The sequence below is a fragment of the Rhodofomes roseus genome, assembly GCF_022264815.1.
Source record: "Rhodofomes roseus strain CIRM-BRFM 1785 chromosome Unknown C8Q71scaffold_8, whole genome shotgun sequence".
In the NCBI taxonomy this organism is placed as follows: Eukaryota; Fungi; Basidiomycota; class Agaricomycetes; order Polyporales; family Fomitopsidaceae; genus Rhodofomes; species Rhodofomes roseus.
Genome location: NW_025952964.1, coordinates 1,626,446 through 1,651,943, shown reverse-complemented (window position 1 = coordinate 1,651,943; position 25,498 = coordinate 1,626,446). Strand labels below are relative to the sequence as shown.

At 54.4% G+C, this 25,498-nt stretch overlaps 9 protein-coding genes across 9 annotated transcripts; 3 read left to right on the top strand and 6 right to left on the bottom strand.

The window, feature by feature from the left end:
• Window positions 1-988: 988 nt before the first annotated feature.
• On the top strand, window positions 989-2,845 carry C8Q71DRAFT_899293 (uncharacterized protein; the record flags this gene model as incomplete). Its single annotated transcript, XM_047928786.1, has 6 exons — window positions 989-1,479; window positions 1,539-1,629; window positions 1,775-1,822; window positions 1,918-1,949; window positions 2,232-2,500; window positions 2,661-2,845. The coding sequence occupies 6 exons, from the start codon at window positions 989-991 to the stop codon at window positions 2,843-2,845; spliced, it is 1,116 nt and encodes a 371-aa protein (XP_047780127.1).
• Window positions 2,846-3,698: 853 nt separating this feature from the next.
• Window positions 3,699-6,146, top strand: C8Q71DRAFT_847798 (iron reductase). The gene is made up of 8 exons (XM_047926670.1): window positions 3,699-4,355; window positions 4,412-4,481; window positions 4,538-4,722; window positions 4,777-5,046; window positions 5,104-5,245; window positions 5,299-5,466; window positions 5,528-5,885; window positions 5,946-6,146. Exons 1-8 carry the CDS (start codon window positions 3,774-3,776, stop codon window positions 5,959-5,961), a joined length of 1,791 nt encoding a protein of 596 aa, XP_047780126.1. The 5' UTR covers window positions 3,699-3,773; the 3' UTR covers window positions 5,962-6,146.
• A 707-nt stretch (window positions 6,147-6,853) lies between these two features.
• Window positions 6,854-9,322, bottom strand: C8Q71DRAFT_577597 (iron reductase). Its single transcript, XM_047919473.1, has 8 exons — window positions 8,454-9,322; window positions 8,331-8,400; window positions 8,095-8,279; window positions 7,775-8,044; window positions 7,582-7,723; window positions 7,359-7,526; window positions 6,948-7,305; window positions 6,854-6,890 (listed from the first exon to the last, which is right to left on the bottom strand). The coding sequence occupies exons 1-8, from the start codon at window positions 9,183-9,185 to the stop codon at window positions 6,875-6,877; spliced, it is 1,941 nt and encodes a 646-aa protein (XP_047780125.1). The 5' UTR covers window positions 9,186-9,322; the 3' UTR covers window positions 6,854-6,874.
• Window positions 9,323-11,160: 1,838 nt separating this feature from the next.
• On the bottom strand, window positions 11,161-13,834 carry C8Q71DRAFT_756115 (FAD/NAD-P-binding domain-containing protein). The gene is made up of 11 exons (XM_047923578.1): window positions 13,733-13,834; window positions 13,567-13,685; window positions 13,283-13,513; window positions 12,804-12,894; window positions 12,682-12,752; window positions 12,601-12,628; window positions 12,397-12,545; window positions 12,258-12,341; window positions 11,471-12,205; window positions 11,389-11,412; window positions 11,161-11,334 (listed from the first exon to the last, which is right to left on the bottom strand). The coding sequence occupies exons 1-11, from the start codon at window positions 13,746-13,748 to the stop codon at window positions 11,233-11,235; spliced, it is 1,650 nt and encodes a 549-aa protein (XP_047780124.1). The 5' UTR covers window positions 13,749-13,834; the 3' UTR covers window positions 11,161-11,232.
• Window positions 13,835-15,418: 1,584 nt separating this feature from the next.
• C8Q71DRAFT_808731 (uncharacterized protein) lies at window positions 15,419-16,482 on the bottom strand (the record flags this gene model as incomplete). Its single annotated transcript, XM_047926023.1, has 2 exons — window positions 15,419-16,241; window positions 16,336-16,482. 2 exons carry the CDS (start codon window positions 16,480-16,482, stop codon window positions 15,723-15,725), a joined length of 666 nt encoding a protein of 221 aa, XP_047780123.1. The 3' UTR covers window positions 15,419-15,722.
• A 1,319-nt stretch (window positions 16,483-17,801) lies between these two features.
• On the bottom strand, window positions 17,802-18,995 carry C8Q71DRAFT_756103 (indole-3-glycerol phosphate synthase). Its single transcript, XM_047923577.1, has one exon. The coding sequence runs from the start codon at window positions 18,879-18,881 to the stop codon at window positions 18,012-18,014; it is 870 nt and encodes a 289-aa protein (XP_047780122.1). The 5' UTR covers window positions 18,882-18,995; the 3' UTR covers window positions 17,802-18,011.
• Window positions 18,996-19,096: 101 nt separating this feature from the next.
• Window positions 19,097-20,463, bottom strand: C8Q71DRAFT_857248 (Aldo/keto reductase; the record flags this gene model as incomplete). Its single annotated transcript, XM_047927390.1, has 8 exons — window positions 19,097-19,267; window positions 19,339-19,679; window positions 19,735-19,809; window positions 19,873-19,985; window positions 20,046-20,124; window positions 20,175-20,187; window positions 20,250-20,337; window positions 20,396-20,463. The coding sequence occupies 8 exons, from the start codon at window positions 20,461-20,463 to the stop codon at window positions 19,097-19,099; spliced, it is 948 nt and encodes a 315-aa protein (XP_047780121.1).
• Window positions 20,464-20,907: 444 nt separating this feature from the next.
• On the top strand, window positions 20,908-22,803 carry C8Q71DRAFT_577470 (uncharacterized protein). Its single transcript, XM_047919472.1, has 11 exons — window positions 20,908-20,966; window positions 21,020-21,082; window positions 21,151-21,190; window positions 21,256-21,377; window positions 21,437-21,595; window positions 21,665-21,740; window positions 21,798-21,926; window positions 21,997-22,175; window positions 22,239-22,481; window positions 22,547-22,631; window positions 22,694-22,803. The coding sequence occupies exons 2-10, from the start codon at window positions 21,062-21,064 to the stop codon at window positions 22,583-22,585; spliced, it is 1,008 nt and encodes a 335-aa protein (XP_047780120.1). The 5' UTR covers window positions 20,908-20,966; window positions 21,020-21,061; the 3' UTR covers window positions 22,586-22,631; window positions 22,694-22,803.
• C8Q71DRAFT_723302 (uncharacterized protein) lies at window positions 22,726-24,057 on the bottom strand (the record flags this gene model as incomplete). The annotated part of the gene is made up of 8 exons (XM_047921578.1): window positions 22,726-22,890; window positions 22,956-23,149; window positions 23,217-23,345; window positions 23,399-23,477; window positions 23,540-23,698; window positions 23,750-23,871; window positions 23,938-23,977; window positions 24,037-24,057. 8 exons carry the CDS (start codon window positions 24,055-24,057, stop codon window positions 22,726-22,728), a joined length of 909 nt encoding a protein of 302 aa, XP_047780119.1.
• Between the last annotated feature and the right edge of the window lie 1,441 nt (window positions 24,058-25,498).

Here is a 25,498-nt window from a genome sequence, read left to right as displayed (position 1 = left end):
GGGGCTAAGAAGCGATACTCATATGAATCGCCGTCAGCTTAGAGTACATGGGAATTCGCAATATGCTTACCTCTTCCCTATGCTCCTCGAAAGTATGGCCTTCAGGCATGAGAGCCAGGACATTGCTCCTTTCTCTCGACTTGCACCTGATGGATCGCCGAATGGTCTCGCCGAGAGAACCCACCATGACTACGAATAGGAAACGGAGCCTAAGGGAACGAACAAAGATCGTCTCGAATCCCGGTCCATATCATACTGGGAGGCACGCGAGGCTGACGACAGAGGGGTCTTCATGATCGTCCGCCTACGTTGTATGTATCCGTGTCAGCCTCAGGCTGTACATAGCGGCATGCCATGAGCTGTAGAAACTGACCGCAATTTAGTGTGGATTCTAGTCATGTATACCATACCAAAGTTCTAGATGAAGGTTTGAAGTGCGCGTGTCCCCTTGACAGCAGCGACCCATAATAATCATTTCGATGGTGAGGGTCAGTACACCGGCGTATGTAGTACGTCGACGACCAGCATCGTACTGCAATGAAAAAATTTCAGTGGACAATACAGTGCGCCATAAGCACTCATTTCTCACCTATCAATCATGGCTTGGGAGTGTTGGCCTGCCATATACTACAAATGCTGTTTTGTAGAACCGCTGGATGTACAACTTGAGATCCTGTGCCACGTCGCTCCAGAAAGAAGCATGCACTTGCCATATAAGGAGTACCACCCTCGCGGCCGAGCGCTGAGTCGGCGTCGACTCGGCGAGATGTTGACATGTCGCCTCTCTCATCCACCATCCACAACTGCTGTTGGCACACTGTGCGTACGCTTTGTCAATCTACTTTAAGGTATTTACCAATATAAAATGCAGTCTCTTTGGCTTCTCGATTATGCTGAGCGGCTCTGCCGGGTGCGACCGTCTCGCAGTCCTCCTCTAGCCAGCTACGTAGAATCTGCAGAATGAACATGTATCATTTACACGGCCCCAATGACTTCTGGGTTCCGTCACTGGCAGGCCGCTTTCAAGGAAGTAGCATTCTTTCCGGATTTGAGCTGCGATGTCCATACATCGAGTTTCCAACACTTGTCGGGATGCTCGGGCGCGGCTTTCACAGAAGGCTCATCAGACAAGACACTCCGTACTTCCCAGCACGATTCACGACTCGCGTTGCTCATACGTGGTCATTTGCTGGACTATCGGGATAAGCTTCGCAGACAACGTTTGGATGACGAGTTCGTGCCCGACCTCTGCCAGGCGACATTGGGTTCGATGGGCGCAACGGAGGTGACTAGCACTGAGTCCGGGGATACTCACTCAATCTTGCGTGTCACGTCGCCTCGCCATCCTCCTCCAGCCCTCTTCAGCCCCACGATGGCTTCGTGGGAGCATCCAGCTGCTTTTGCAATAATGTTGCACAAGGCAATGGGCGGATCCTACGCCACCTACGCCACAAAGGAGGCATTGGTCTTGAAAGTCAAGTTTGACAATTGCCGCGCTAGTTGCAATAACTGACCGGTACTCGGACGCCCGTTGTCAGCGACAAGCGGTTTGGCACCCTGAACGATGGCACGTCTGTCCCTGTGGTCGGTAGTGGGTACGTCTGCGGGTTGACAATCTTTGAGCTCTTCGTCAGTGACTCCATTCACAGCTGTTGGATGGGCGTGTCCGGCTAGGGCGAACATATAGTAACGACAATGGTCGAGCCTGAGGTTGCGCTCGACCGGGCCGGATATCTCTCCATCGATACTGCTGAGTGCTCTGTCTTCCTCACAGGAACACCTGAACATCCTGAGGCCTGAGGAATCGTCGTTGCGAACTACGGTGAGTTCAGGATGACACAAGACCACTGATTGACTTGTTATAGAAATGAACAGTCTGTAGGGACGGCTCTCAGGGAGTCTAATATGACTCACTAGGAAACAATCAACCTGACCACAAAGCTACTAGGGTAAGCCTCCGCTACTACTCATTTGGGGCGCTGCTACTCACTAAGTGCGCCAAATGTATCACTAGCCAAAGCTATCAAGAACCTGCCGAAGTGGCTTTCGAAGCTCCGCGTCGATTATGTGGACCTGTATACCTGGCCCTTGGCATCTGACAAGTCAGGTTCGGCGTCCAACGCAGAGCAAGAACGCGGCGACAGCGGTCGGCGGCTGATTGAATCCCTCCTCCTCCTTCTCCTCCTCCCTCGCGTTCGTGAGGCGTCGAGCCTTCGATGTATGTTGTACAGACCTGTCGAGCTCGGCTTCGATGTATGGCTGGGAAATAATCGCGGGAACAAGTATTCCAAGAAGAGCAACCACCACAACCCAAACAGCACCAAGTTCTGGAACTACAGCATTGATAACTTCGCCTGGCATGACATCCCAGATTCGATTGAATACATCCTAGACGTGACGAAGGAGCCGAGTCTCAGCTACGTTGGCTTCAGTCAGGGTACCGCGCAGGCCCTCGCAGCGCTGAGCATTCATCCGCAGGCGGCAGAAGTTGAATGTCAAAGTCAGTGTCTTCATTGCGCGCGCATCGGCCATGAGTCCACCTGGCCTCCACGCGTCGATCGCGGACGGGCTTATGAAAGCTTCGTGAGTTCCAGATCAGCATCGTGTATGGCACATCTAATATGTCATTTCCGCTATCAATCCCACCTTGATTTTGTCAGAATGCCTTGGCAATACCGTCGACTTTGCGGGTGACAAAGCCTTTGGGATGCGGTTCTCTTCTAAGTACCCTGGGTCATGCATCAAGCTTTCCCGAGACTTGTCGGGGTACTCGGGCGCGGGTGGCACTGCCGTTACCAAGGCTGTTACCGAAGGCTCGGACTATACCATGAATCCAGTTCAATAATCGCGCGCGGGTTCTGCAATCTGCAGTCATGTTGAGCGACATACACGACTTGGATTACTCAACCACAGTTGGTTGCTGAGACTATCGGAGTAAGCTTCCTACCGTCAGCATATGGCTCACGACGTACCGATAACCTGCGTTCCGCGTTGCTCACTCGCTTCTTCAGTGTCTATCTCATCTCAGTCGGGGAGCATCCACGACGTGGAGAACCCAAACTGGAAATCGTTCACCCGCACTTTCCCCCAGCACATGGGGGCGGCTTGATGGGAGAAGATCTGCATCTCATGGTACAGCCTGAGTATGATCGCTGAGCGCTGAAGCGATTGCGCGAGAGGCTCCCTCGGGCAGCTCACACTCCCGAAAGAGGTTGCCGACTGCGCATTGCGGGCGAGCGACCTCGCTCTGCTAATTCGAGGTAAGTACCCCCATGCAATGAACCTTCGTTGTCTAAGCGGTCGTGCTAGGAGTGGTTCCGCAGCGCGCAAGATGCTTGGCTCCCGCCATGTCCAGCTATGTCGTCGCGAATATGTGGATGAAGCTGTGCGTGTTATTTTTGACTGTACAGGTTCTGTGCGCCAGACGGTGATCTTGGCATCCTGCAACTAAACCGGAACAAAACTACTGTATCAGCCGGCGGCGGACTTTGCCAGACGGGCATTGGAACTTTGGAAGCGTCAAGCAACAGCAAGCAACACGGTGAGGTCGATCTAGATGTGGACCAACGCGATCCTATCTCGCCATCGGCCTTCTTCCTTTTTCTTCCCGCATGGCCAGAGCTGTCCACTACCGCTGCGTGCAAATGCCGGTCGTATATAATGCACACCCATGCGGTTTCGGTACGCTGGATACCCTGGGTCTCATCACTCGCCCTGTGTTGGAGCACTGAGCAGATCCCACTTGCGCTGTCTTACATTACTTTCCAGTCGCCATGAGCTCCCAAGGTCACTCAAAGGAGGGGCACAATCCGTCAGCTTCACTAGTCCTCCATGTCGACGTCCTACTCCTCTCCGTCCTCGGTGCTTTCACACTGTTTGCCCTCCCGCGAGCGGTGGTGCGCCTCACGCGCCTCTCGGAATGGACCCGAGGTCTGTTCCTCTACTCCAGGGCGACCAAGACCAGTGCCACGCCGTCTCGCGTAGCCTCCAACGATGGCGGATCCGAGAAGAAGAGCAACGTCAGCGTCCGGGCAGTGGATGCGAGTGCATCGACCCTGGAAGCTGGGAGCCCGTCTTCGGGCACCCCGCAGAGGCACATGTCTTCGTGGTCGTCTGCATTCCCGGGTCTTAGCTGGTTGTTGGGCATGCAAGTCCGACAGGGATACTCGATCGGGCGCCTGTTGTTGATTTACGCTTACATCGGCGTCATCCTCTATGCTGGTCTGCTCGATAGCAACCCATTTACAAAGCCCGCGCGAGCAGGCCTGGTCACCGTCAGTCAAGTGCCGCTCGTCGTAGTTCTGGCTACGAAGAACAATATCGTGGGCGCACTGGTAGGCCAAGGCTACGAAAGGGTAGGTAGTACGCTTACCTCCATTGGCGAGACGAAGCTGAATGATGCTTTCCACAGCTCAACTACCTCCACCGCGCCGTTGGACGTCTAGTCATCCTCGCGATCAACACCCATGCCATCGGCCTCTGTACGTCCTTTCTATACTTTTAGTCCTCGCAATTCTTGACAGCACGTCCTGTCCAGTGTACGAGTTCGTGAGCGCCGGTCGCTGGAGGGTGGTGGTCACCGTCCCGCACCTTCAGTGGGGCTTAGTCGCACTAGTCTGCATGGACGTGCTCTTCCTTCTGTCCATCAGCACATTCCGCGAGATGTTTTACCACGTCTTCTACGTTACCCATGTCATCGCCTCGATCTTGATGATGGCGGCGGTACGCATTTGATCTACGTTCTCATGCGAGCCACTCCTGATCGCGAACCTCTAGGCATGCATGCACAGCCCGCAGGCTCGCCCGTACGTCTTCGCGGCTGTAGGCATCTATGGCCTGGACCGCATTCTCCGCGTCGTCAAAACGCGCGTGGCGACTGCACATCTACGCGCTATACCTGAGCTGGGCATGGCGCGGATAGAGATCCCTCGCATTAACGCGGGCTGGCGCGCCGGACAGCATCTACGACTCAAGGTCTTATCGCTGGGAATGGGCGTCTGGGGCTGGGCCGAGCCACATCCTTTCACTATCGCGAGCGTAAGCGAGGTGAGCGATCCTTTTCGCGCATGTCAATAGTCTTTCTGAGCTATTCCCCATGCACAGAACCCGAGCGGGGAAGGCCTCGTTCTGATGTGCAAGAAGGCCGGCGACTGGACTGGAAAGCTGTATGCCCTAGCGCAGCGAGGCAGCGACGGCGAAGCAGCGAAGGGCAAGGAAGTCACGGTCCTGCTAGACGGTCCATATGGTGCGTTCGCATCCCGCTCGCAGCATATGCGTATCACTGACGACGCAGCACAGGCGGCCCAGGGAACACCGTCATCACCAGCTTCTCCGGCGCAATGATCATCGCGGGCGGCAGCGGGATCACTTATGCACTGTCTACAGTCGAGGAGCTCCTCGAGATGCGCGCGGCCGGGTCCAGCAGCGCTCGTGTAGTTGAGCTTGTATGGAGCGTTCGGGGTCCTTGTGAGCATCGTTCGAGATAAGGATTACTACTTTGCCACTGATACGTCTCCCGCTGGTGTAGCTTCTCTATTCCCTATGGTACCCCTCTTCAGCCGATTCCTCGAGCGCGCCCGGTCATCCGGAGTTGCCCTCCAGATCTCTGTCTTTTACACGCGTGCTCAAGCAGACGATCTCATGCGGTCCCTTCAAGCGCTGCCGGACGGCCTCGACCTCGCGCCAGGCCGACCGCCTCTCGAGCGACTGTTGCTCGGCGTCGTCGATCGGACATCCGCAGTCTGTGGCGAGTTGCAGGAGAAGCCGTCCGGCGTCCTCGTTGGCGCGTGCGGGCCAACGCCCCTCACTGAGCACGCAGGGAATGCCGTCAGAACATTTGATCGACAGAAGTTCAAATCCGTCGGCGGAGTAGAGCTACAGGAGGAGTAAGTTGTATTAGTTGTTCGTATGCTTGTGCATCGGATCTGATCGGCTGTATTATCCAGGAACTTCTCCTGGTGAGGAATATAGACTATAGCAGCTGACTCCCTTGTACTCCCGCCATAGAGGAAATAGATGGCTGCGGACGCGACGCATGGACATTATGACTTGAAGATTCGCTCTTTTCTTGGACCTCGTGTATCACCAGTATAACCAGTAACTAGAAGACTGAATTCTCACTTCTTTCCCATTGTGGACATCGGGGATGAGGGAAATTCGCATCACAGCGATGGAGCAGACACATATGTTCTCGTCACAGACCATCATGGTCTTGATCCCTCATCTTCGTTGCAGTGCCAGCGGCGCCACGATGCATCCCTGTGTCCAGCAGAAACACGATGTGCCAGCTGAGCCTGTTCTATACGCCGTGGTGGATATCTGGCCTCGGTTCGGAACACGGTCTCACACTGGTGAGCCACGTGCATGCCTCTAGCACATAGGAGCATTCTGGGAGCATTACTGGCTGCCAGATCCAGCTACGGCATGGTAGGAAGGGTGCCCAGAGATAGCAGCCCTCAGTCCGTCACTCGTAACGGGAACGGCGGTCCAGGACCCGGCTATTTCACATTGCATGATTGGACATGTCGATGAGTCTCCTGGCTTATCCGACAACCGCATTATATCCAACCAGCGATACATTATACGTCCGAGTCTGGTCTCTAAGTGCAACACTGAAGAATAACAGCAGACAGTATCGACCGCGTTGTAACTACAATGTCAGCAATCGAGCCGCGGACCACGAGCGCGATAGAGTCGGAGAGCCTGAGGATACATTAGGTCCGAGCTGTCCAGACAGCATGGGCACGGGCAGCAGCAGGCGATCAACAGAAGTGTGTCCAGATGAACCATATGCTATCGTAATATGCGCAGAATCTATGTTCGCCATCCACTGATAGCTGACGTTCTCGCACGTCTGTAGGGCTGCCAGACCAGTCTACCAAGAGAAGTTCCTGGTATCGCATACACGTGAGCGATTACATGTGAACGATAATGGCAACAGTACGCACTCTTCCTGCACCTCGATTCCGCCGACGGCGTGGAATTTGTCCCGGTTCAAGTTACGGACGGCGTTTCCCGCTTCCTCCGTCAGAGCCAGGGGTCCGCACGCACCGACGAAAACGCCAGTCGGCCAGCCTTTGCCGTCGCTGTACGCCTCGCAGGTACGTTCGACGACGCTTTCGAGGGTCTTCTCTAGGCGAGGGCGACCGGGTGCGAGTGTGAGACCCGGAGGGAGGACCTCCAATCCCTGCAGAGCGTTGGCCGTGACAGCACGGGTATAAGAGACTGATATACGAAGAGAGATGTTGGCCTGTTCGGCTTGCTCAAGTAGTCTTGTGAAGTGAGGTATCATCGGGAAAAGGTTGGCTTGTCAAATTGTCAGCCTAACGCATCACGCAATGGTTCGAAGGATGCCTTACAAGGACTCGGCACACTCCAGATCAAATCAGCGACTAAGACGGAGCTGGTGCCCTGCAACCCCATCTGCAAAAACTCTTCGATCACAGACAGACCGTAGGTCAGTCCACTGCCTCCTGTCACGAGCATAGCACCCGAGTAGCTTGCGAGAACCGTGTTTCCAGGACCACCTAAGAAAAATGGAATCAATACTACACATACACCGCGACACTGAATAGTACGAACCGTATGGGCCTTCTACTAAAACGGTCACGTCCTTGCCCATCTGTGACTCGCTGTCCTTGTTGCCTTGCGCCAACGTGTACAGCTTTCCAGTCCAATCGCCGGCCTTCTTGCACATGAGAGTCAACCCCTCGCCGTTAGCGTTCTGTGAAGTGTAAACATCATACATGCGACCTGATGATGCAAAATTACCTACCTCGGCAACGGACGCAATGGTGAACGGGTGGGGTTCCATCCAGCCGTAAATACCCATGCCTATCGAGAGAACCTTGATTCGTACGTGCTGGCCAGCACGCCAACCGCCGTTGACACCGTGGACTTGCACGCGAACCATGCTGAGTTCGAGTATCGGATGCAGATGCGCAGTGGTGACGCGCGATTTGAGGACGCGTAGGACACGATCGAGAGCGTAGATAGCAACAGCAGAAAAAATGTACGGCTGAGCGGTGGGGTTGTGGAAGCACGTCTACGCGAGAAGGTGAGCAAGTTGTCGACGAAGGTGACATGCGCACTTACAGCGATGAGTAGGATGATAGCAGAGACGATGTGAGACGCGTAGAAGACGTGGTAGAACCTCTGCCTGAAACTGCTGACAGAAAACAGGAAAAGGAAGTCCATACAGACAAGGCCGACCAGCCCCCATCGGATGTGGGCTAACACGATGACCGTCGACCATGCGCCGGTGCTTGTGAATTCGTACACTGCCCATCATATGAATACGTTGTAGACGGTCTCGTTGGGAATTTACGTACTGATCCCAATAGCATGGACGTTGATGGCAAAAATAAGGAAACGACCGACAAAGCGATGCAAATAATTGAGCTGTTGCGCTATGAGTGGGTGGACGGTATTTTACTGCGGAAAAGCGCACTCACCCTCTCGTATCCCTGTCCAATGAGCGTTCCAACGACATTGTTCTTCGTGCCCAGTACGTAGACCAAAGGAAGCTGGCTAACGACCAGGATACCAGCTCTTCCTGGGCTTGAAAACGGATTACTATCAACCAGCCCGGCGTATAAAATGACATCGAGCCAGGTCAAAAGCACGAAGAGGGTGCCAATTGAATAGCCGAACAGGACCTGAATGGACAGCAACCAGCTGAGGCCGGGAAACCTCGTCGCCCAGGTGGGCATGTGCTTGGGTGGGCGCGAATCCCTTTGCCCAGATGCAATGAGATGCAGCGTCGACCCAGAGGATTGCCCGCCGACATATGGGCCCGTGATACCGCGCGAGTCGACCGCCTGAACGTTGGCTTCGACGTTATCGTAAGGCTTGACTTCGCCAGATCGGTCTACAGGTGGCTGTCCGCGACGCCTCCGCGATTCGTCACCCGAAACGTCCACTCTATATAAGCAGAGACCTCTTGCCCACTCGGAGGCACGGGAGAGCCGCGTGATCGCCCTAGGCAGGGCGGAAAATACGAGCAGGCCTAGCACGCACAACAGGAAGATGTCCACATAGACGACGACGACATCAGAGTTGTCGGCGCCACCCGAACTGTGATCGGACGATGAAGACGAGGAGGAATTTGAAGAATTGGAGGCGGACGATGAAGTCGAGGGTGACGAGGACGATGAGGACGCCCCACTATGGCTTGGAGCGCTCATTACTTGCAAGAGATAGTTAGCACTGAATAAATCGGAAGAAGAGGGAAGAAGGAGACGTATGGGAACTTGGGGAAGGTGAGGTGACCAGTGCAACCGAGTCACCGTAGTCTATATAGCATGAGTGTGGGCAATGAGACCAAGCCAAGCGTTGGGCGCCGCGCTTTACTGCGGACCACTCACACAGAGTGCGGATTCGGGACTAAACCACACAATCAACCGTGATTACGATCGTGTTCACGATCCTTACCTCACACCTGTACACTGCAATCACTTGGATGTTTGCTGATTGCGTAGTCTGCCCTGTCCAGTGTAATATGTCGCGGCCAGACAACCTATCATCCGTCTCCATATCTGCGGATGCAGGCGACTGCCGGTATATAGTGGACCCCAATCACAAGAAACCTCACTGTCAATAGCGACTGTCGGGCATATACTATGACACTTACGTGGAATTTCGAGCACGGACATAGCACGGAAATCACTACTTCGCCTAGGCATCGCTCCAAGTGGTGGCGCTCGGTAATGCCGGGGTTCCGATCAACTGCGTCGGCGAGCACCAGGTTCCACAAAGTTATCCGCCGATCGTTGAACCTGATGGGAGCGTTGGGCTTTGAGCCTGTAGTCGCTAAAAACCAGACAACGTTCGGTCTACAGTTCAGTCTTTGAAGCTAACCGTCGTATGCACGAGACATCTATTCCTGTTATCTGACCTTGTGAGCCTCGTGTTCTTCCCATTGTGTGCGACTCACCACAGCATCCCAACAACGCACTTCCCGCAGCGGCATCGGGGGCGGGCGAGGGCGGCAAGCATCCTTCACTTCCGTACGGTGCCTCTCGCCGTCTCAGCAGTAGTAACCTATCACATTGTGCGCTAGCGGCCAAATAGCTGAAAGCGTCCCGCAGCGGATCAATTCTGGTCCCGAGTAGGAAAACCCTGGTGGTTTGATATAAGGAGCACTCGAAAGGCCGAACTTACCGGCCTTAACTCGAACGACAAACAGTACACGCCCACTCGTCGGACTCCAACGACTAGCCGCTTTGCCGGGACGACTGCGCATGCGCGCACGACCAGTACGCCATATGTACACGCATTCTAGGTGCGGACGACACACGTAGTTGGTATTGACCTCGAATTCGGCTTCGGGAAGCGTTGGGATTGCCAGGAGCCTAGGTATTGTGAGCGGCACCGCCGTCTACATCCGCATCTTCCTTCTGCATGCGCAGCAAGCTGCGCCGGAGGGATTGCCATCCCATTCCACTCGAAGGGAGCTGCGTGTGCCAACCCGTAAAAGAAAGTATCAGATAATGTACACACAAACATAGCCAGCATCGATGACTGAGTCGGCAGTCGGTATGCCGGTGACTTGTTCGACGTTACCCTTTACTCGGTGGGCCATAGCACCGATAAGGCTAGCGATACCTCAACCTATCCGTACCACCGAATGCGACCGTGAGCGACGAGACCTAGGTTTGTGGTCAGCTATTGCGCACATGTCTAGCAGTTCAATGCCACGCGTACCGTGGCAGGAATCCCTATACATATATCTGCATAACAGTATCGTTGGCTTACACTTCATGCGAGACCGAGACAAAGGAACTCACAGAGTACGTCAGCTGAGGTGAAATGCCTAGGAATGCTTGCAGCAGCTGTTGAGCAGATGTGGAAACGCACCATCTGCTACAGATCCGGATCGGCCTCTGGTATCAGCAGTAATCCCTGCGAAGACAGTTCAGGACGCTGGAGGGACTGTCGATGGTAGCATTTTCGCGGTCGGACTGTCATCCAAGTTGCGAACGGGCTGGAGCGAAGCATACTGCAACAGGACGGACTATGCCGTCACAATAACAAATCCAACCAAGGAAATGTGTAGCAGCCAGTAACTAAAGTCTAGGTAACTAAACGGGTCGTAAATACCTCTATGTCATGCTCATCCTCGCGTCCGTGTCCGTAGCACCCCGGCGATACCCGTGCTTATGTTTACTCCCGACTCACGTCACTACCAGCGAGCATCAGCATACGTGCATAACACACGAGAAGTAGAGACCCTCACCGCCCGAAGAGCTTGACCTTGATCCAATCGTTCGCAACGAGGACACGGTTCCGTGGGGAGAACAGGGTGCTCAGATAGGCGCTGCGCCAGAACAGGTACTGCGCATGCACTAGTCAGAGACACGTTCGATCGACACGCTTGAACAGACATACCGTTGCAACACCTCCGGTGGCCAGCTATATATACCATGCGGCATTCAGCAGTGACATCACAAGCTGCACACACAGGACTCACATTGCCGTTGAAGAAAGGCAGGTCAGCGATAGCCTTATCCGACCCGATGTAGGCCAAAGAGCCTTGGTGCGAGTAGTGGAAGGGCCGCATCTTCTCCGCCTTCGTGATCTGCTTCTGCACGCTCTCGATCTCCTGCTTCGTCTCCTCCACAGCGGGCGTCTCCTGGAGCGCCTTCAGGCGTGCGGCGAGCTCGTCCCGCTTTGCGAGCTGCGCGATGATACGCGCAAGGTACGCGCCCTCCTGCGATGCGACCTGTGCAGTCGGTGCGTACGATGTCGCCGTGCAGTCACCGATCGCGAAGATCGACTTGTCCGGCACGCCCACCATGCGGAGGTGGTCGTCAACAGTGATTCCGCGGCGGTTCGTCTGCGCCTGCGGGAATTTCGCCATCAGGTCTTGCGTGACCTTGCGCAGCTTGTTGCCCGCTGCCCAGACAACGAGACCGCAGGGCACCTCGACGACGCTCTTGTCGGGCATCTGCAATACGACGCTCTTCTCCTTGATCTCCTTCACCATTGTCTTCGTGAGGATGTCGATCTTGGCCTCCTTGAACGTCGACTCGGTGTAGTCGATCAGCTGTTTGCTGAACATGGGCAGCACCGAGGGCAGCGCCTCGACGAGCGTGATGCGCACGTTGCTCGCGAGTTCCGGGTACCACGAGCGCAGGTCCTCTTCGAGGAAGTCGTGAAGCTCACCGCTGACTTCTACACCGGTCGGACCTCCACCGACGACGACCTGAAATCAAGGAGATGAGCTAATGGTCTCTTGCGATGATTTCTGTATGTACCATGTGCAAGAGGCGAGAGATTTCATCAGGCGTCTGGCCTGGGAAAGCGGCGGTCTCCAGGCAGTCTAGGAAACGGCGTTGCATCTACCATCCGAACAGTCAGACACTGCGCAATTCGCAAACATCAGGGTCGACGCACATGCTCCGCATCCTCGAGTTCCTTCATGAAGCACGCGTTCTCCTTGACACCCGGAATGTTGAAAGTCTGCACCTCAGCGCCCACGGCGAAGACGAGGTAGTCATAGTTTACTGTCGTCGTAGAGACCAGGCCCTGGATTTCAGACGTATCTATACGGCCACAAGTTGAGTCTGAGACGTAGCTGCGCAACACGGAGAGAAATACCTTCAAATTTGACTGTCTTCGCAATCGGCTATGATTTGTTGAGTTAGGTATATCTCTGAACGAAAGTCTAGGTCAACGTACGTCGACACTTGTAGCAGACGCCTCGATGACAGCCACTTGGCGCTTTTTGTGACGTGTGACATAGCGCGTCGCTAGACTTGCGCATCAGCATCCGTCAACGGAGAAAAGGAACAGCTACGCACGTTGAAGAATCGAACGCGGGCTAAGCGTGCCCACGGCAACACTGGGTAGGAGAGGAGTGAAAAGGAAGTAGTTCTTCGGGCTGATCACAATCTGCGCGGGGTAGAGTCAGCAGGTGGACGGGTGTTCTTCCGAAGTAGAGCGTTAAACTTTGAGACAACCCCAATAGCGCGATGTACAACACCAAAGGGCACTCGCTGGCACGGGTCACGAAATACTGCTAGTCAAAGAGGGGCGAAGAGCAACGTACGGTGCCTTCCCGAAGTCACTTCTACCCCAGTTAGCTATCCCCCAAAGTGGGATACCCCCTTCTGAAAGACCTACACAGGCAGAGGTCTGGTATGGCGGAAACGACTGCTCTGGACACGCGTGAGGCCTCGGCGGCCGCCTAGTTCGCGGTCACGGGCAATTCGCACACGCGCAAACCTTCAACATGTAACCCGGCCCTGGGGTTCGTTCCAGAGTCAAGACTGAGACTCACCACGTTGTAGTCGGTCGTGTCCATCGAGTTGAGGAGGCTGGTCGCGCCCCAGCCACTGCCCAACACCACCAACGTCTTCTTGCTCGGATCATGGGGGAGCTGCTCTCCGGGCGACTTGTCCTTCTGGGCGTAGTAATAAAAAACGCCAAGGGTGCCCAATGTGACGAGGGTGACGCCTCCGACGGTCTGGAGGAAGCGGTGCCAGTATGATATTGGCGGTTTGGGAGGAACCTGCGACTGCTCGTCAAAACTGGCGTCCCGGAGACGGAGTTCCTGGCACGTACGATGGGTACGGACTCTGTAGAGTCCGTGGATGCTGGTCTCCTCAAAACCTGGAGTCGGGTGTGAACCGGGAGGCCCGTCGGCCGAGACCTGACCAGACTTCTGCCGACCGCAGGACGAGCTGGGACTAGCCTCAGCAACACTCTTCAACATATAGTCCAGACGCACCTCGAGCTAGCTGCATGATTAGAAAATAATACGCCGGCTGCGTAGGCGACGCCGGGGAGGTATATGTACGCTAGCGGAGGAGGAGGAAGACTTTTGAAGCGAACCCGCGCGCTGCCCGCGCGTCACACCGCGACGTAGCACGGGCGTCTGTATCCTTCCGACTTTTCGCGTCTACCGCCATCTCCTCGCCGATGTCGCTGCAAGCAGCCTCGAGATACGCGGAATGAAAAGCTCGTGGAGCTTGATGTGCGATGGAGGATCTTCACTGGATGTTTGACATTCGCAACGTCTTCCGGTAGACCGGGAACGGACGCGAGGTAAGTGACACGGTATCACCGCTCAACTCGAGCTCGCACTCTTCTCGCAGAACAGGTCGGAATGCCAGACATTGCCGCCATCCTTGCTCGTCATGGTCGACGGGATGACTCCGTTCCTTTTTCTTACGCGCGGCTCGCGTGAACGGGCCTGAGAATCAGATGAGTCTGCAAATCTCCGACGTCGTTCTAGGGCGTCTCTCTTACTCCGGTGTCCGTGGATTCTCGGAGGAGGAGGATCGGAATGGCTGGCTGCTCTGGTTGAGCCGCACTTTGGCCGCAGGTGTCGTCCTCAGACACCCGGTTTGCTCCTTAGGGGTGAGCTATTCGATGGAACCGTGGATCAATGGTTCGATGCCTGTGGTTCAGGCGCACGTCGGACGCACGCCTCACGAATCTCTTCACGCACATTAACCACGGCGAAAGGAGAATGAGATGGCTTTGTAGAGCAATAAATTGTTTCCTAGTCTCATCTTCAACAAGGGTTGCATCTGCTACTACTGGGAAATGGCAGAGAGCACTTTAGGTTTCGCCGCTAACTTTGGCAAGCTCGCCCTTGGTTGCATTAGATACTCACAAGCGACGGGCCCACTGATCACTGCGCGACTTCGAGAACTTGCGCAAGTCATTGTGGTACGTCCATCTTGAGCTCGGCGTGTCATCGAGGCTGATACGAGGCCACCCGACGATACAGCAGATGCAAGACGAGAGGAAGTAGTCCCAGATACGAAACTGGAAGGTGCATACGCGCTGCTCATGGACAAACAACACTGCGGACAAAGCGGATTGTGGGAAATTCGAACATCGGCCTAACATAGGCAGAACGAGTATATCATCTCGCGGCTAATTACGGAGACTTACCATAGCATGAAAAATTCATATGGTATTACTATGTTCGGGACCCTGACAATCGAGATTAACGATGGTATGTTCGGCGGCACAACATAGGTCACGTTTTCGCCGCGATGTTAGGAAACCGCACAAAGGTTGAGCATGCCGCATGTTAGGCCAATGCTCGTGCGTTGTGAGGAACCCATCCATGCGTCATGGTGCTGAGTGCTTACACGGTCCGAACATAGCGAGAACGTGTATATCTTATCAGGTTCCAAATATTTTGTAAGGTCGGAGCCCGAACATTATAAACCAGCCAATCAGGAGCCGTGCCTTCCAATGGTCGGTTACCGTTAATACTTAATGTTCGAGATTCTAAATGGTATACACGTTCTAACCATGTTCTGAGACATTCGCGGAGCCCATGGGCTGGCTCCTCACAACGCACGAGCATTGGCCTAACATGCGGCATGCTCAACCTTTGTGCGGTTTCCTAACATCGCGGCGAAAACGTGACCTATGTTGTGCCGCCGAACATACCCAAGAGGGGGGCAAGAACAAAATCCCAGACATCGTCCTCCCAAAACCCGAGGACCCCGGAAACTGGGGGGGTACGGTAGGTCCTTCCTAGATAGGCAGTCGAGCGCCCAGGCACATGTCCTAAAGGGGCAACGCATGACCATCGAGGAGGACGCGCTACGACGCGTCCTCAATGACCGTACCCGGATACACTGCGACGCGTCGGTTTGACGGTGTAGCATTAAAACGAGCACGAGAGTATAGCGAAATGTAATAGCAGCCAGGAAATCGATTAAACAACGCTAATATGCATTGTATGCTCGCCGTCAGCCTCCCTTCTGTGTACGTCTCCTCTTCGCTCGATGTGCACCAGTGCGTGCAGAGGTACTAGTAGATGTGGACGCCTCGGGTTCAAGAGTGGGTAGAGGGGATTTGTAAGGTATACAATCCTTCAGAATCTTCAGTCCATGCTCCTCCTCGTCGGAAATGTGCATGTCATGCAACATCGCAGGAGGTAGGGGGATCAACCCATCCGACCCGGCGGTTTCGAGACTATATGTGGGATGGAAACGAAGAATGTGCTCACGCAGATTATACTTCCATACAGCACTCCAATTCCCGCCCTTCTCGGCCTTGCATTCAGGGATCTTGCATATGACAGGTACGTTCGTAGAGGGTGTTGCGGCGGAGGACTTGAGGCTCGGTTGATAGAAGAACAACCGGTAGTAAGGGCATTCGCTTCGCGCTTGAGGCGTGCTTCCGTTAATGCCCTTCGTCAATGTTGAAGCTGCACACAGGCGTTCTGGACGACCACAGAAGCCGCATGGAAACTCGAACAGAGCGATCTATATATGGAAGGATCAGCATTTAGGTTGGGGCCCACTCGGCGGAAGTGTAGCATCGTACGCTGATGGTAAGAAAATGTGCGCGTGTACTCACATGTTGTCCTTGTAGAGTCTCGGGTACGCCACACATGGCTTTGAGTGTGTGTTCACCAACGTGGTTCCGCATCCGAGCTGGCTCTATCTCAGCGAAACACTGGTAACACCTCCGTTTCGCGTCGTTCGTGATCTGCTGCTTCTCCATGTAGCGTGCGGCGTCGTCTGAGAAGAGCGCCGGCTTGTCTGTGCAAGTGAATGTCAGTCAGAACATATAAGTCATAAGAGTCGCCGTCACCGGCGGCTAGTACTGGTACACGTACTGGAGAGTCAAGGGGTGTGGGCTGTCGAACGTGGGGTGTGGACCTTGAAACGCAGGGTGCGGGTCGTTGAACGCGGCGGGATGTTGTGCAACGTCAGGCGCAACGTGAAGCGCGGGCTGTGTGACGTCAGGTACGGGGCTTGTCGCAGCATCAAGCAGGGGAAGGTCAATGTCGAATGACGCGTAGACTATCTCGAGCGCGGGGTAATAGGAACTGTATGAAAGGGCGTACTCCCAATCTAGTAGGGAGGCATTGTTAGTGAGAGAGTCAGGTATCCCGCCATCGAGTTCATCAAGGAATGAGCAAGCAAGATGCACGTTAATCCAATCGCCATCCATGCCTTTCCAGAGGTCGTTGGGCGAGCAGGAGGAGGTGAGGTTCACAACAATGTATACGGCAGCGCACCAATATATATATACATTTTCACCATTATGGAGTGCGGCGACAAGGCCGCCTCCGTCCAGTCGAGCACGGACCATGCGCGGGGGCAGCCAGGTTGAGTGTCGTGCACAAGTCGCGCAGCCATTGTCCTTGCGCAGGACGCCGCACCCATTGTCCTTGCGCGCCGCGCGGGAAGCACACGCATTCAACAGCGTGATCACATGATCGTTCCGTGCACGTGCAAATGACCCGCTGGTCACTACTCAACTTCCTCCGCGAGATGGCATCCGCTGAGATATCTGGCTAGCTGGATACATTGTTTCTACTTTAATCCATCTCTCCTATTCATACACTCCTCGTAGAAGACATTGACGAATGTCTACAAACAAAACGAGCGCAAATGACAGAACTTCGCGTAAGTGGCTGAAAACGAGACCCCGTACACCACTCACCTACCCACCTGTCAAGAGGACGATGTCTGCGATTCAGATCTTGCCCCCCTCTTGAACATACCATCGTTAATCTCGATTGTCAGGGTCCCGAACATAGTAATACCGTATGAATTTTTCATGCTATGTTAGGTCTCCGTAATTAGCCGCGAGATGATATACTCGTTCTGCCTATGTTAGGCCGATGTTCGAATTTCCCACAATCCGCTTTGTCCGCAGTGCAAGCTGCAGGGGAACCTTTCGAATATACAAGGGTGATAAGTGCGCACAAGCTGTATGATGAGTGTCATTACATGACCAACGGATGTGACAACAGCAAGGCGACCAGGCTCATACACGTAACCCGCATTCAATACTCGGACTCGGACAATGTAAGTGCATCTAGACTCATACCTATGTTCTTAGATGGAGTTCACATACAACTCAGGTCTTCACCGTGAACAAAAGCATTATGTACATAATACGACACGGTCGTCATGATGACCTTCACACAAGCAGGTTCGTGGAGTTCGCGGTCAACGGTGATACCTACAGTCGATGTCTGAGTACCTACTGCCTTTCGTTTTACTTGCCATGGCCCTCCTCTATGCGTCCGGCCATTCCAACAGCTCTTTTATGAACGCCGTCGTGTCCGCCGCGCGCATCAAACTCTCTCCAACCAAGACGCCATTCACGCCCTGCTCCTTGTACACCCTCACGTCCTTAGGGCCCTTTATCCCGCTCAACGCACACAGCAGCACATCCTTCTCGCGCACCATGTCCACAAGCCCGCTCGTCGTACCCATGTCCACGCTGAAGTCGTGCAGGTTCCGATTGTTCACCCCGACGACCTTCGCCCCGACCTCGAGCGCGCGCGCCATCTCCCGCACGTTGTTCACCTCCACAAGCGGCTCCATGCCGAGGGAGAGTGCGTACGCGTAGAGCCGCTGGAGCTGCTCCTGCGCGAGCATCGCGACGATGAGCAGCACCGTGTCCGCGCCCCACAGACGCGCCTCCGCGATCTGGTACTCGGAGAACACGAACTCCTTGCGGAGGATCGCTGGACGGTCGGGCAACGCGTCCAATGCCTGGCGCGCGAGCCGCATGTCGAGCAGGCTGCCTTTGAACCACGTCGGCTCGGTGAGGACTGAGATGACGGATGCGCCCGCCTGCGCGTATAGCAGTGCCTGCTGGGCGGGGTTGACGAAGGGCGCGATGTCGCCTTTGGACGGCGACGCACGCTTGATCTCGGCCATGAGGCTGAGCGAGGGCCGTGCGGTCGATGTGGATGGGTTCCTCTTCAGACGTGGGACGAGCGGGATGAGGGGCGGGGCAAGGCCCATCTGCAGGTACGCGTCGAGCTCCTCTGGACGTGTGCCCGGTGTCGCCTTCGCCACGTCGACGTCCTTCCGACGTTGGGCATAGATCTTTTCTAGGATAGTGGGTGGTTTGCCTGCTGCGTCGCCGTTGGACATGATGGTGCTAACAATGTGGGTATTGCTGCAGTGTGCGTGGATACGGAGTGCAAGGTACGTCCCGAGTAGGCAGACGCCAGAGGTGGACTGTCAGTACTTCAGTTCTTGGCTGACTTCAGTCGCACAATTTCTTAGGATGGCTTGCCCATATATACCGTGCCATAACTCAATCAGTGACTATATCGGTTCATCACTCCCTTATAGGCATAACAATCTCAAAGGTGAAAGCCGCCCATGGCCATCGCCCAACCTAGCTGCTCGTACGTCCAACCCCAGCACGATCCCCCGAATTCGGCAGAATGGAAACCGCACACGCTACGATGCATCCCGGGCTTTTGATGAAAGCGGTCGAGCGTCTCCATCTCCGCAGCACTGAGTTGCACGAGCTGTCCGGGGTTCTTTTCAGCATCCTGGGATATCTGGTCCATCACAAAAGAAATGCCGGACGTTAACTTACCTGGATATTCTCCTTCAGGCGCTCAGCATGCACCGTCTTTGGAATTACGGCAGTTCCGCGCTGGACGCCCCAGCTCAACAATACTTGCGCGTTCGTCACCCCTCGTCCGTGGGCTGCCGCGATGGATGTAATGGATGGGTCATCCGCGAACTTGGCCTTTCCGACGGGAGAATACGCCGTGAGCAGGATGCCCCGCTCGCTACAGAAGTTGAGCAGCTCATGCTGAGGAAGACACGGATGAAGCTCCACTTGATTGATGGCAGGGACAATGGACGTGTGCGCGAGGAGCTCCGTCAGGGTCTTGATGCTGAAATTCGAGACACCGATGGTTCTGGCTCTACCTGGAGTAACAGAAAATCAAGATGTGTTCCTGGGCGGCAGAAAGACGCCTTCTACCATCCGCAACGAGTTTCTCCATTTCTCGCCACGTCTCAATGAACGTTGGGCTTTCCTCTGGTTGCAGTGTATTGCCTGCAGAATCCACACGATCTTCGTCAGTGACAGATGTTCTTACTGTGCGTCGAATCTCCGAACCTGACTTGTCATATGCCATGGGCCAATGCATCAGATATAGGTCCACATAATCGACGCCGAGCTTCGTCAGACTAAGTGCGAAAGCCTCTTCGACACGGCCGTGATCACTCTGACTAGTAACAATTGACGCAGGTGAGTGGCAGCGCCCTAATCGAGTAGTTACGGAGGCTTACTCTAGCTTTGTGGTCAAGAATATATCATGGCGAGGGACATGAGACTCTTCTAGAGCCCTTCCTACGGATTGCTCATTTCCTGTAACAGGGGGTCAGTGGCTTAAGGGACTTGTGTCACCCTAAACTCACCGTAGTTCGCAGCCTGGTTCGGCGATCCCTGTTGAGTTCATGCAATCTGGCGCGGAAGAGAGAGCAGCACTCAACCGTGTCGACGTGGCGATAGCCAAGCTCGAGCGCAGTCTTTACCATTTCCGTGACTTGCTCGCCCTCGCCGCACACACCCATCCAACATCTGTGAACCCAGTCAGACGCAGACCTAGAGCTCACGGATTGCCAACTGGCAGACGTACCCAACACCGACCGCTGGGATGGACGTCCCGTTGTTAAGGGTGAGCCGCTCTTCGCTGATAGCAGGCATCCGTATTGAAGTCCTGGATCTGGTTACCCAGTGGTACCGGTCCAAGTGGCAACCGTCGAACTGGAAGCTGCTTGAAGCTTCAAGACAAATACAACGCTTTGTGGCGCAGGGTCCGCGCGCCCGTTGCTTACCGCGTGCAAAATCAGCTGAATGCTCCCACGAAGCCGCCGCAGCGTGACATGCACGTTTTGGACTTCGTTGCGCTCATCGAACCCAATGTCGCCTGTCCGAACACGGGGGCGGCGCCATTCAAACTTTTCGGCGGACCCCAGGGCTCCGCCGCTCATGCGGTAGTAGCATGCACGGATTAGGCGAGCAGCATACGATTGACCTGTCTTGCTCATTCATTAATCACCCGCACCTCCAGGATGTGATACCAATGTACTCAATTCAGGAATACCATGATGGCACTTTGTTCTGTACTCCGAGAGCAACACTGTTTCCTCGTTTTATACATCACAGGAAGCTTGACCAGACCCGCTCCGTGACTTGCATTAAAACATGTATGTCAAGAGACGCAGTAGGATGAGCCACCCGCGCTATATCTCTTCACTAGTGCGCCAAACTACCTCACTGGCCCTCTTAGCGGTATTGTACAATGCCCTTTCCTGCAGATGAGGCGAGTAGTCTGTTTTCGACCGTACTATGTATGCAAGAGGCCACTCACCGGCGTCGTCGTCGTCGTAGGCGAAGATCGTGTCGATATTCATACAGACATTGCTCTACGGTATGATTATGCGATGTTGCGACTCCATGCAACATACTTACTCATGATGGTGTTACGTTCGACAGGGGCTTATGCTGTCTTGTTCATTCTCACGATGTGGGTACTACTCACTCGACGCCGCAAGGTCAACCCATGGACGGACCCCATGCTATGGATATCCTTAGCAATGTTCGTCGTGGCCACAATGGTGACAGCCTCTACGGGTCGTGCACGATTACAAATGCTTACTGACCCGGTGCCCCGTAGCACATCGGTGTCAACTACACCCGCATCATCAAGGCCTTCATCATCTACCGCAATGAGCCTGGAGGACCAGCGGCCTTCTTCAACGAACTGTCCGAGTTCACTCAAATCTTCGGGAGTACTCTGTACATCGCCCAGACACTCATCGGTGACAGTGTTGTCGTACGTATCCACGCCCTGCTCCATACATGAGCAGGCGAGAGACTCATCAGGCATGCATGCCACTTGTAGTTACTCAGATGCTATTTAGTTTGGGGCACCGTGTGGGTCGTAATGGTTCCTTTCGTCTTACTGCTTGGAAGCACAGGTGTGTCAACCTAGGCAGTGGGAGCTGACATATTCATATCTCATGACCGTGTTCCAGCTTCCGGGATTGGCATCCTCTACTCCTTCGCGAAGGTCGTGCCCCAAGCTGACATATTCGTCAACGAGCTGCAGAACTGGATCACCTCCTTCTTCTCGCTCACGCTCGCAACAAACATCATCTGCACGAGTGCGCTATTTTTCTCTCCGGTTTACCGCAACTTCTTTGCTAACGGACTCGCCGCCTATGACCTCCGCAGGCCTCGTCGCGCTCCGCATATGGTGGATCAACCGTTCGATAATGACGTTCGTGAACCACAGTTATTACCCGATCATCTTCCTCGTGCTCGAGTCCGGGGCGGTCTACTCCGCCACGCTCACCGTGCTGATCATTCTCTACAAGACTGACGCGTGGTTCCAGTACGTCTTGCTTGATGCCGTACGTCGCGCTTGCAATTATTATCTCTTCATCCACGGGCACTCATGCTTACGCGGCCTGTAGATCTCGCCCATCGTGGGCCTCGTCTTCTCGATGATTATAATCCGCATCGGACTCGGGATCACGACCGCACGCGGGTCGTCGGGTTCGAATACCGCGGATCGTCAGACGACGTTTGATCGGCGGATCCCCATCTCGTTCGCTCCCCCAACGCGCAACATGTCGACTTTGGACGACGTGGAATACAATGCGGACGAGCTGCAGCTGCAGGATGTATCGACTCGCAGTCAAGACCTCAAGGAGCAGGTGGGTCAAAGCTATCCTTGACTCTTGCAGGCACCCATCACTGACATCCGGATGCGTTTATGCAGAAACAAACTTCCTCCGTGGTTAGAATGTTGGATGCATGACATTACGGACCAATTTGCGATGTCTCGGCCTTGTGCCTATATCACAGTGAGAGGACGGTTGCTGTTGTACAATACTCACCCAATGTCATGGATTCATTTGCGCTACAGGATCTAAAAGCACAGTATCTATGCTATGTACATCAAGCCATTTCGGAGGTCATCGTGTCTTTTCGTTCACTGCGTGATGACATCCTCGAGAGTTGGACGCCGCTGGCGACACCGGCAGGTTCGATTAGCGCTGTCTCGCCCTCCGCGTTTGAAACCCCCGTCGCGATGCGCAACATGATAATAGAGAATACAATGCCCTAGGCGGATGGTCGCGCTGTAAGTCATCGCTGTACATACGATCTGCTATTGGATGGGCACTTACGACGATGGAAGAGACCGCGTCTAGAACGACGTACTGGAACCACGAGTCGACGTTATACAGGATGAGGAGCACGAGCAGCGTCGCCGAGTACCACGCGCCAGACTCGACGATGAGGACCATGACCGGCCGCAGATCCCGGTACCTGAAGAAGAGATATGTTCGGTTGACGGCCCAGATCCGGTATGCCACCAAAGCTACGTTCACGGAGGACACACGTTACTCAAGATGAGATGGTATAGAGGGCGAAGGACGGAATCGCACCAGTGCAGATGGCGTTAGTCGCGAAAGTCATGGAGAAGAAGGCGGTGATCCAGTGGCCTAGCTGGACCACGAAGATCGAGGCCTCAGGATCGACCTTGTCGAAGGAGTACAGGATGCCTACGCCAGTCGCTGCGAGCGCAAATCAAACCAACCGACGGCGTTGTATGAACCGTAGAACGTACCAGTGCTCCCCAGAAGAAGGACGAATGGGAATGCAATGACCCACAGTTTTCGCTCCCAGACAAGCCAGCTACGGTACAGCTGCAGTAGCAACTGTGGTCAGTATGTGCTCAACAAGCACGGTGATGGAATCCTGCACATACCGCCATTGCATCACCAAGCAGAGTCTGTGCGACGTACAGCGTGCTTCCAAACATCTGCGTGAAGTTGGACATCTCGTTGAAGAACGCTGCGGGTCCCCCTGGCGCGTCTGCGTTGTTGATGAACGCGATGATGATACGCGAGAAATTCGTAGCTACGTGCTGCGACGTTCCAAGTCAGCCCGGGGTGTGCGATGCAAGCGCCAAGCTCACTGTAGTCGCGATCCCAAACATCAGAAAAGACACGAAGAGCATGTTCCTGCGAAGTGGGTCCCCGGATGGTCGGCTCCTCAGCAGTGCTTTTGTCGTCGTGAAAAACAGCGTCATATAGTTTCCTGCAAAAGAGGTGCGTGTCAGCATATAGAGATAGCATAGGTGTTGAATAGGCCGGCGCGACGCACCATAGAGGACAGACTGGACGAATATGGACACTAGTTTTGACTGCGCAACAATCAGTATAAGTACTTGATTGTACCGTTCATTCGCTCGCGGGGACCTACCTCTGCTGCCGAGAAAGGCATGATTGCTACCTATGGGTCGATTTCTCCTGGAAGAGCTGTTCATGGGCAGAGACGCAGTATATATAGTCGGCCCAGGGCCGCTCAACCTTCCGATACGCCTCGTGTTCAACGGCCTGAGCGCTGTTCTTCCGATAGAACCAGAAGCCGGTGATACACAATCGGTGACAGAATTTTCAATGCCATTGGCCAACCTGACAGCTGCAGAGATGTGCTGCATATCGGCCTTAATCAATGCGGATGATACTTCCTAGCGAAGCAGGTAGTGTCATTCCCTAACGCATGGGATCACTGGCTGATAGCATTAGTATATACGGATGGCATATATAACTCGTAGAACCGTTTACACACCTCGTGAGCGTGTAGCTGGTGGTTCTTGTGACATGCTGCTGGACCGGGCTGGTACGACTCAGTGGATACGACAATCAGTTGAGTTCAACCTCGCGGGTGCTTAAAGCAATGTGCCTGGTCAGTCAGTCGTTTCTCTTGTTTGACGTATTCACCGACAGATTGAACTCTGTTGACCCTGGGGCCTGCATTTGATTTATCTGACACCGCACACTAACTTTATTTTTCAACAAGGGGCTTCCATCACTGAGTCCCCTGGCAAATACTGGCCAAGTTGGTTCTTCAAGTCTTCTTGTCTGCCGAGTATATCCGCTGAAGTCGCGTGGGGTTCAGCCACTGCTTCACGTTCCTGTCCGTTTTCAGCGAGTCACGGTCAGCGATTAACTGACCGAGAATATTGCTGCCTGATGCTCACCTGCGTGCTACACGAGTCCTACGACTCCTACCTCGTCCGACCTTGACGCGGTCACGGGACACGCATACCACTTCAGAGTCATCACGTCGTCGTCGCACGAGCACTGTCACGATTACGATAGTCTGTGCAGCATGCCGGTCAATAGACACACTATTTGCAGCTGCGTTCTGAGCTTCGGGGCTCTTTGTCATGTTTCGAACATGGTGAGTTTCTGCACTACTTAGCACTGACGGGTCACGGCACGCGCTGACGCCTGTGCCACAGACGCGTTGACCACACCACGTGATTGGGACCATTTGACGGAAATGTATGCGAAACTGGTCGTTATGCAGCTCTTTGTCAGGAAAGGCGTTGATGTTGAGGTACTACCGAATTTTACTACTCAAAGAGTGCGATCAGCTGTTAATCAGATATCTGTGTGGTTTGGGCGGTCTGAGACAGCGAGTGCGGCACGATTGCGCCAGTGAGCTCACAACTTGGTGGGTCGGGCCGAGGATGAGGCCTGAGGGGATACCGGATATATAAAGGATCGATTTTCGATGTACATACCTCACGAAGTCGCCGTTTGGGCATTGTTCGGTACATGCTGTTTGCTGATCATAAACGCCGATGCGATCTTCCACGAAAAATCGTGCTGCCAACGTGCAACTTTATGTTGCTCCTCCCTCCGAGACATCGGGT

Excerpts from the sequence above, each read along its gene's own strand:
- C8Q71DRAFT_756103 (XM_047923577.1), bottom strand. The coding sequence starts at position 18,881 with ATGTCCAACGGCGACGCAGCAGGCAAACCACCCACTATCCTAGAAAAG.
- C8Q71DRAFT_577470 (XM_047919472.1), top strand. The coding sequence starts at position 21,062 with ATGCCCTTTCCTGCAGATGAG. Across the intron at positions 21,741-21,797 it reads CTTACTGCTTGGAAGCACAG|CTTCCGGGATTGGCATCCTC; the intron begins GTGTGTCAACCT and ends ACCGTGTTCCAG. Across the intron at positions 22,176-22,238 it reads AGTACGTCTTGCTTGATGCC|ATCTCGCCCATCGTGGGCCT; the intron begins GTACGTCGCGCT and ends CGCGGCCTGTAG.
- C8Q71DRAFT_756115 (XM_047923578.1), bottom strand. Across the intron at positions 12,753-12,803 it reads CCCGCGTTCGATTCTTCAAC|CGACGCGCTATGTCACACGT; the intron begins GTGCGTAGCTGT and ends GCGCAAGTCTAG. Across the intron at positions 12,629-12,681 it reads CGTCTGCTACAAGTGTCGAC|CCGATTGCGAAGACAGTCAA; the intron begins GTACGTTGACCT and ends AACAAATCATAG.
- C8Q71DRAFT_847798 (XM_047926670.1), top strand. The coding sequence starts at position 3,774 with ATGAGCTCCCAAGGTCACTCAAAGGAGGGGCACAATCCGTCAGCTTCA. Across the intron at positions 4,356-4,411 it reads TAGGCCAAGGCTACGAAAGG|CTCAACTACCTCCACCGCGC; the intron begins GTAGGTAGTACG and ends TGCTTTCCACAG. Across the intron at positions 5,467-5,527 it reads ATGGAGCGTTCGGGGTCCTT|CTTCTCTATTCCCTATGGTA; the intron begins GTGAGCATCGTT and ends CCGCTGGTGTAG.
- C8Q71DRAFT_577597 (XM_047919473.1), bottom strand. The coding sequence starts at position 9,185 with ATGAGCGCTCCAAGCCATAGTGGGGCGTCCTCATCGTCCTCGTCACCC. Across the intron at positions 8,280-8,330 it reads CGTCCATGCTATTGGGATCA|TGTACGAATTCACAAGCACC; the intron begins GTACGTAAATTC and ends TATGATGGGCAG. Across the intron at positions 7,724-7,774 it reads CCATTGCGTCCGTTGCCGAG|AACGCTAACGGCGAGGGGTT; the intron begins GTAGGTAATTTT and ends TACACTTCACAG.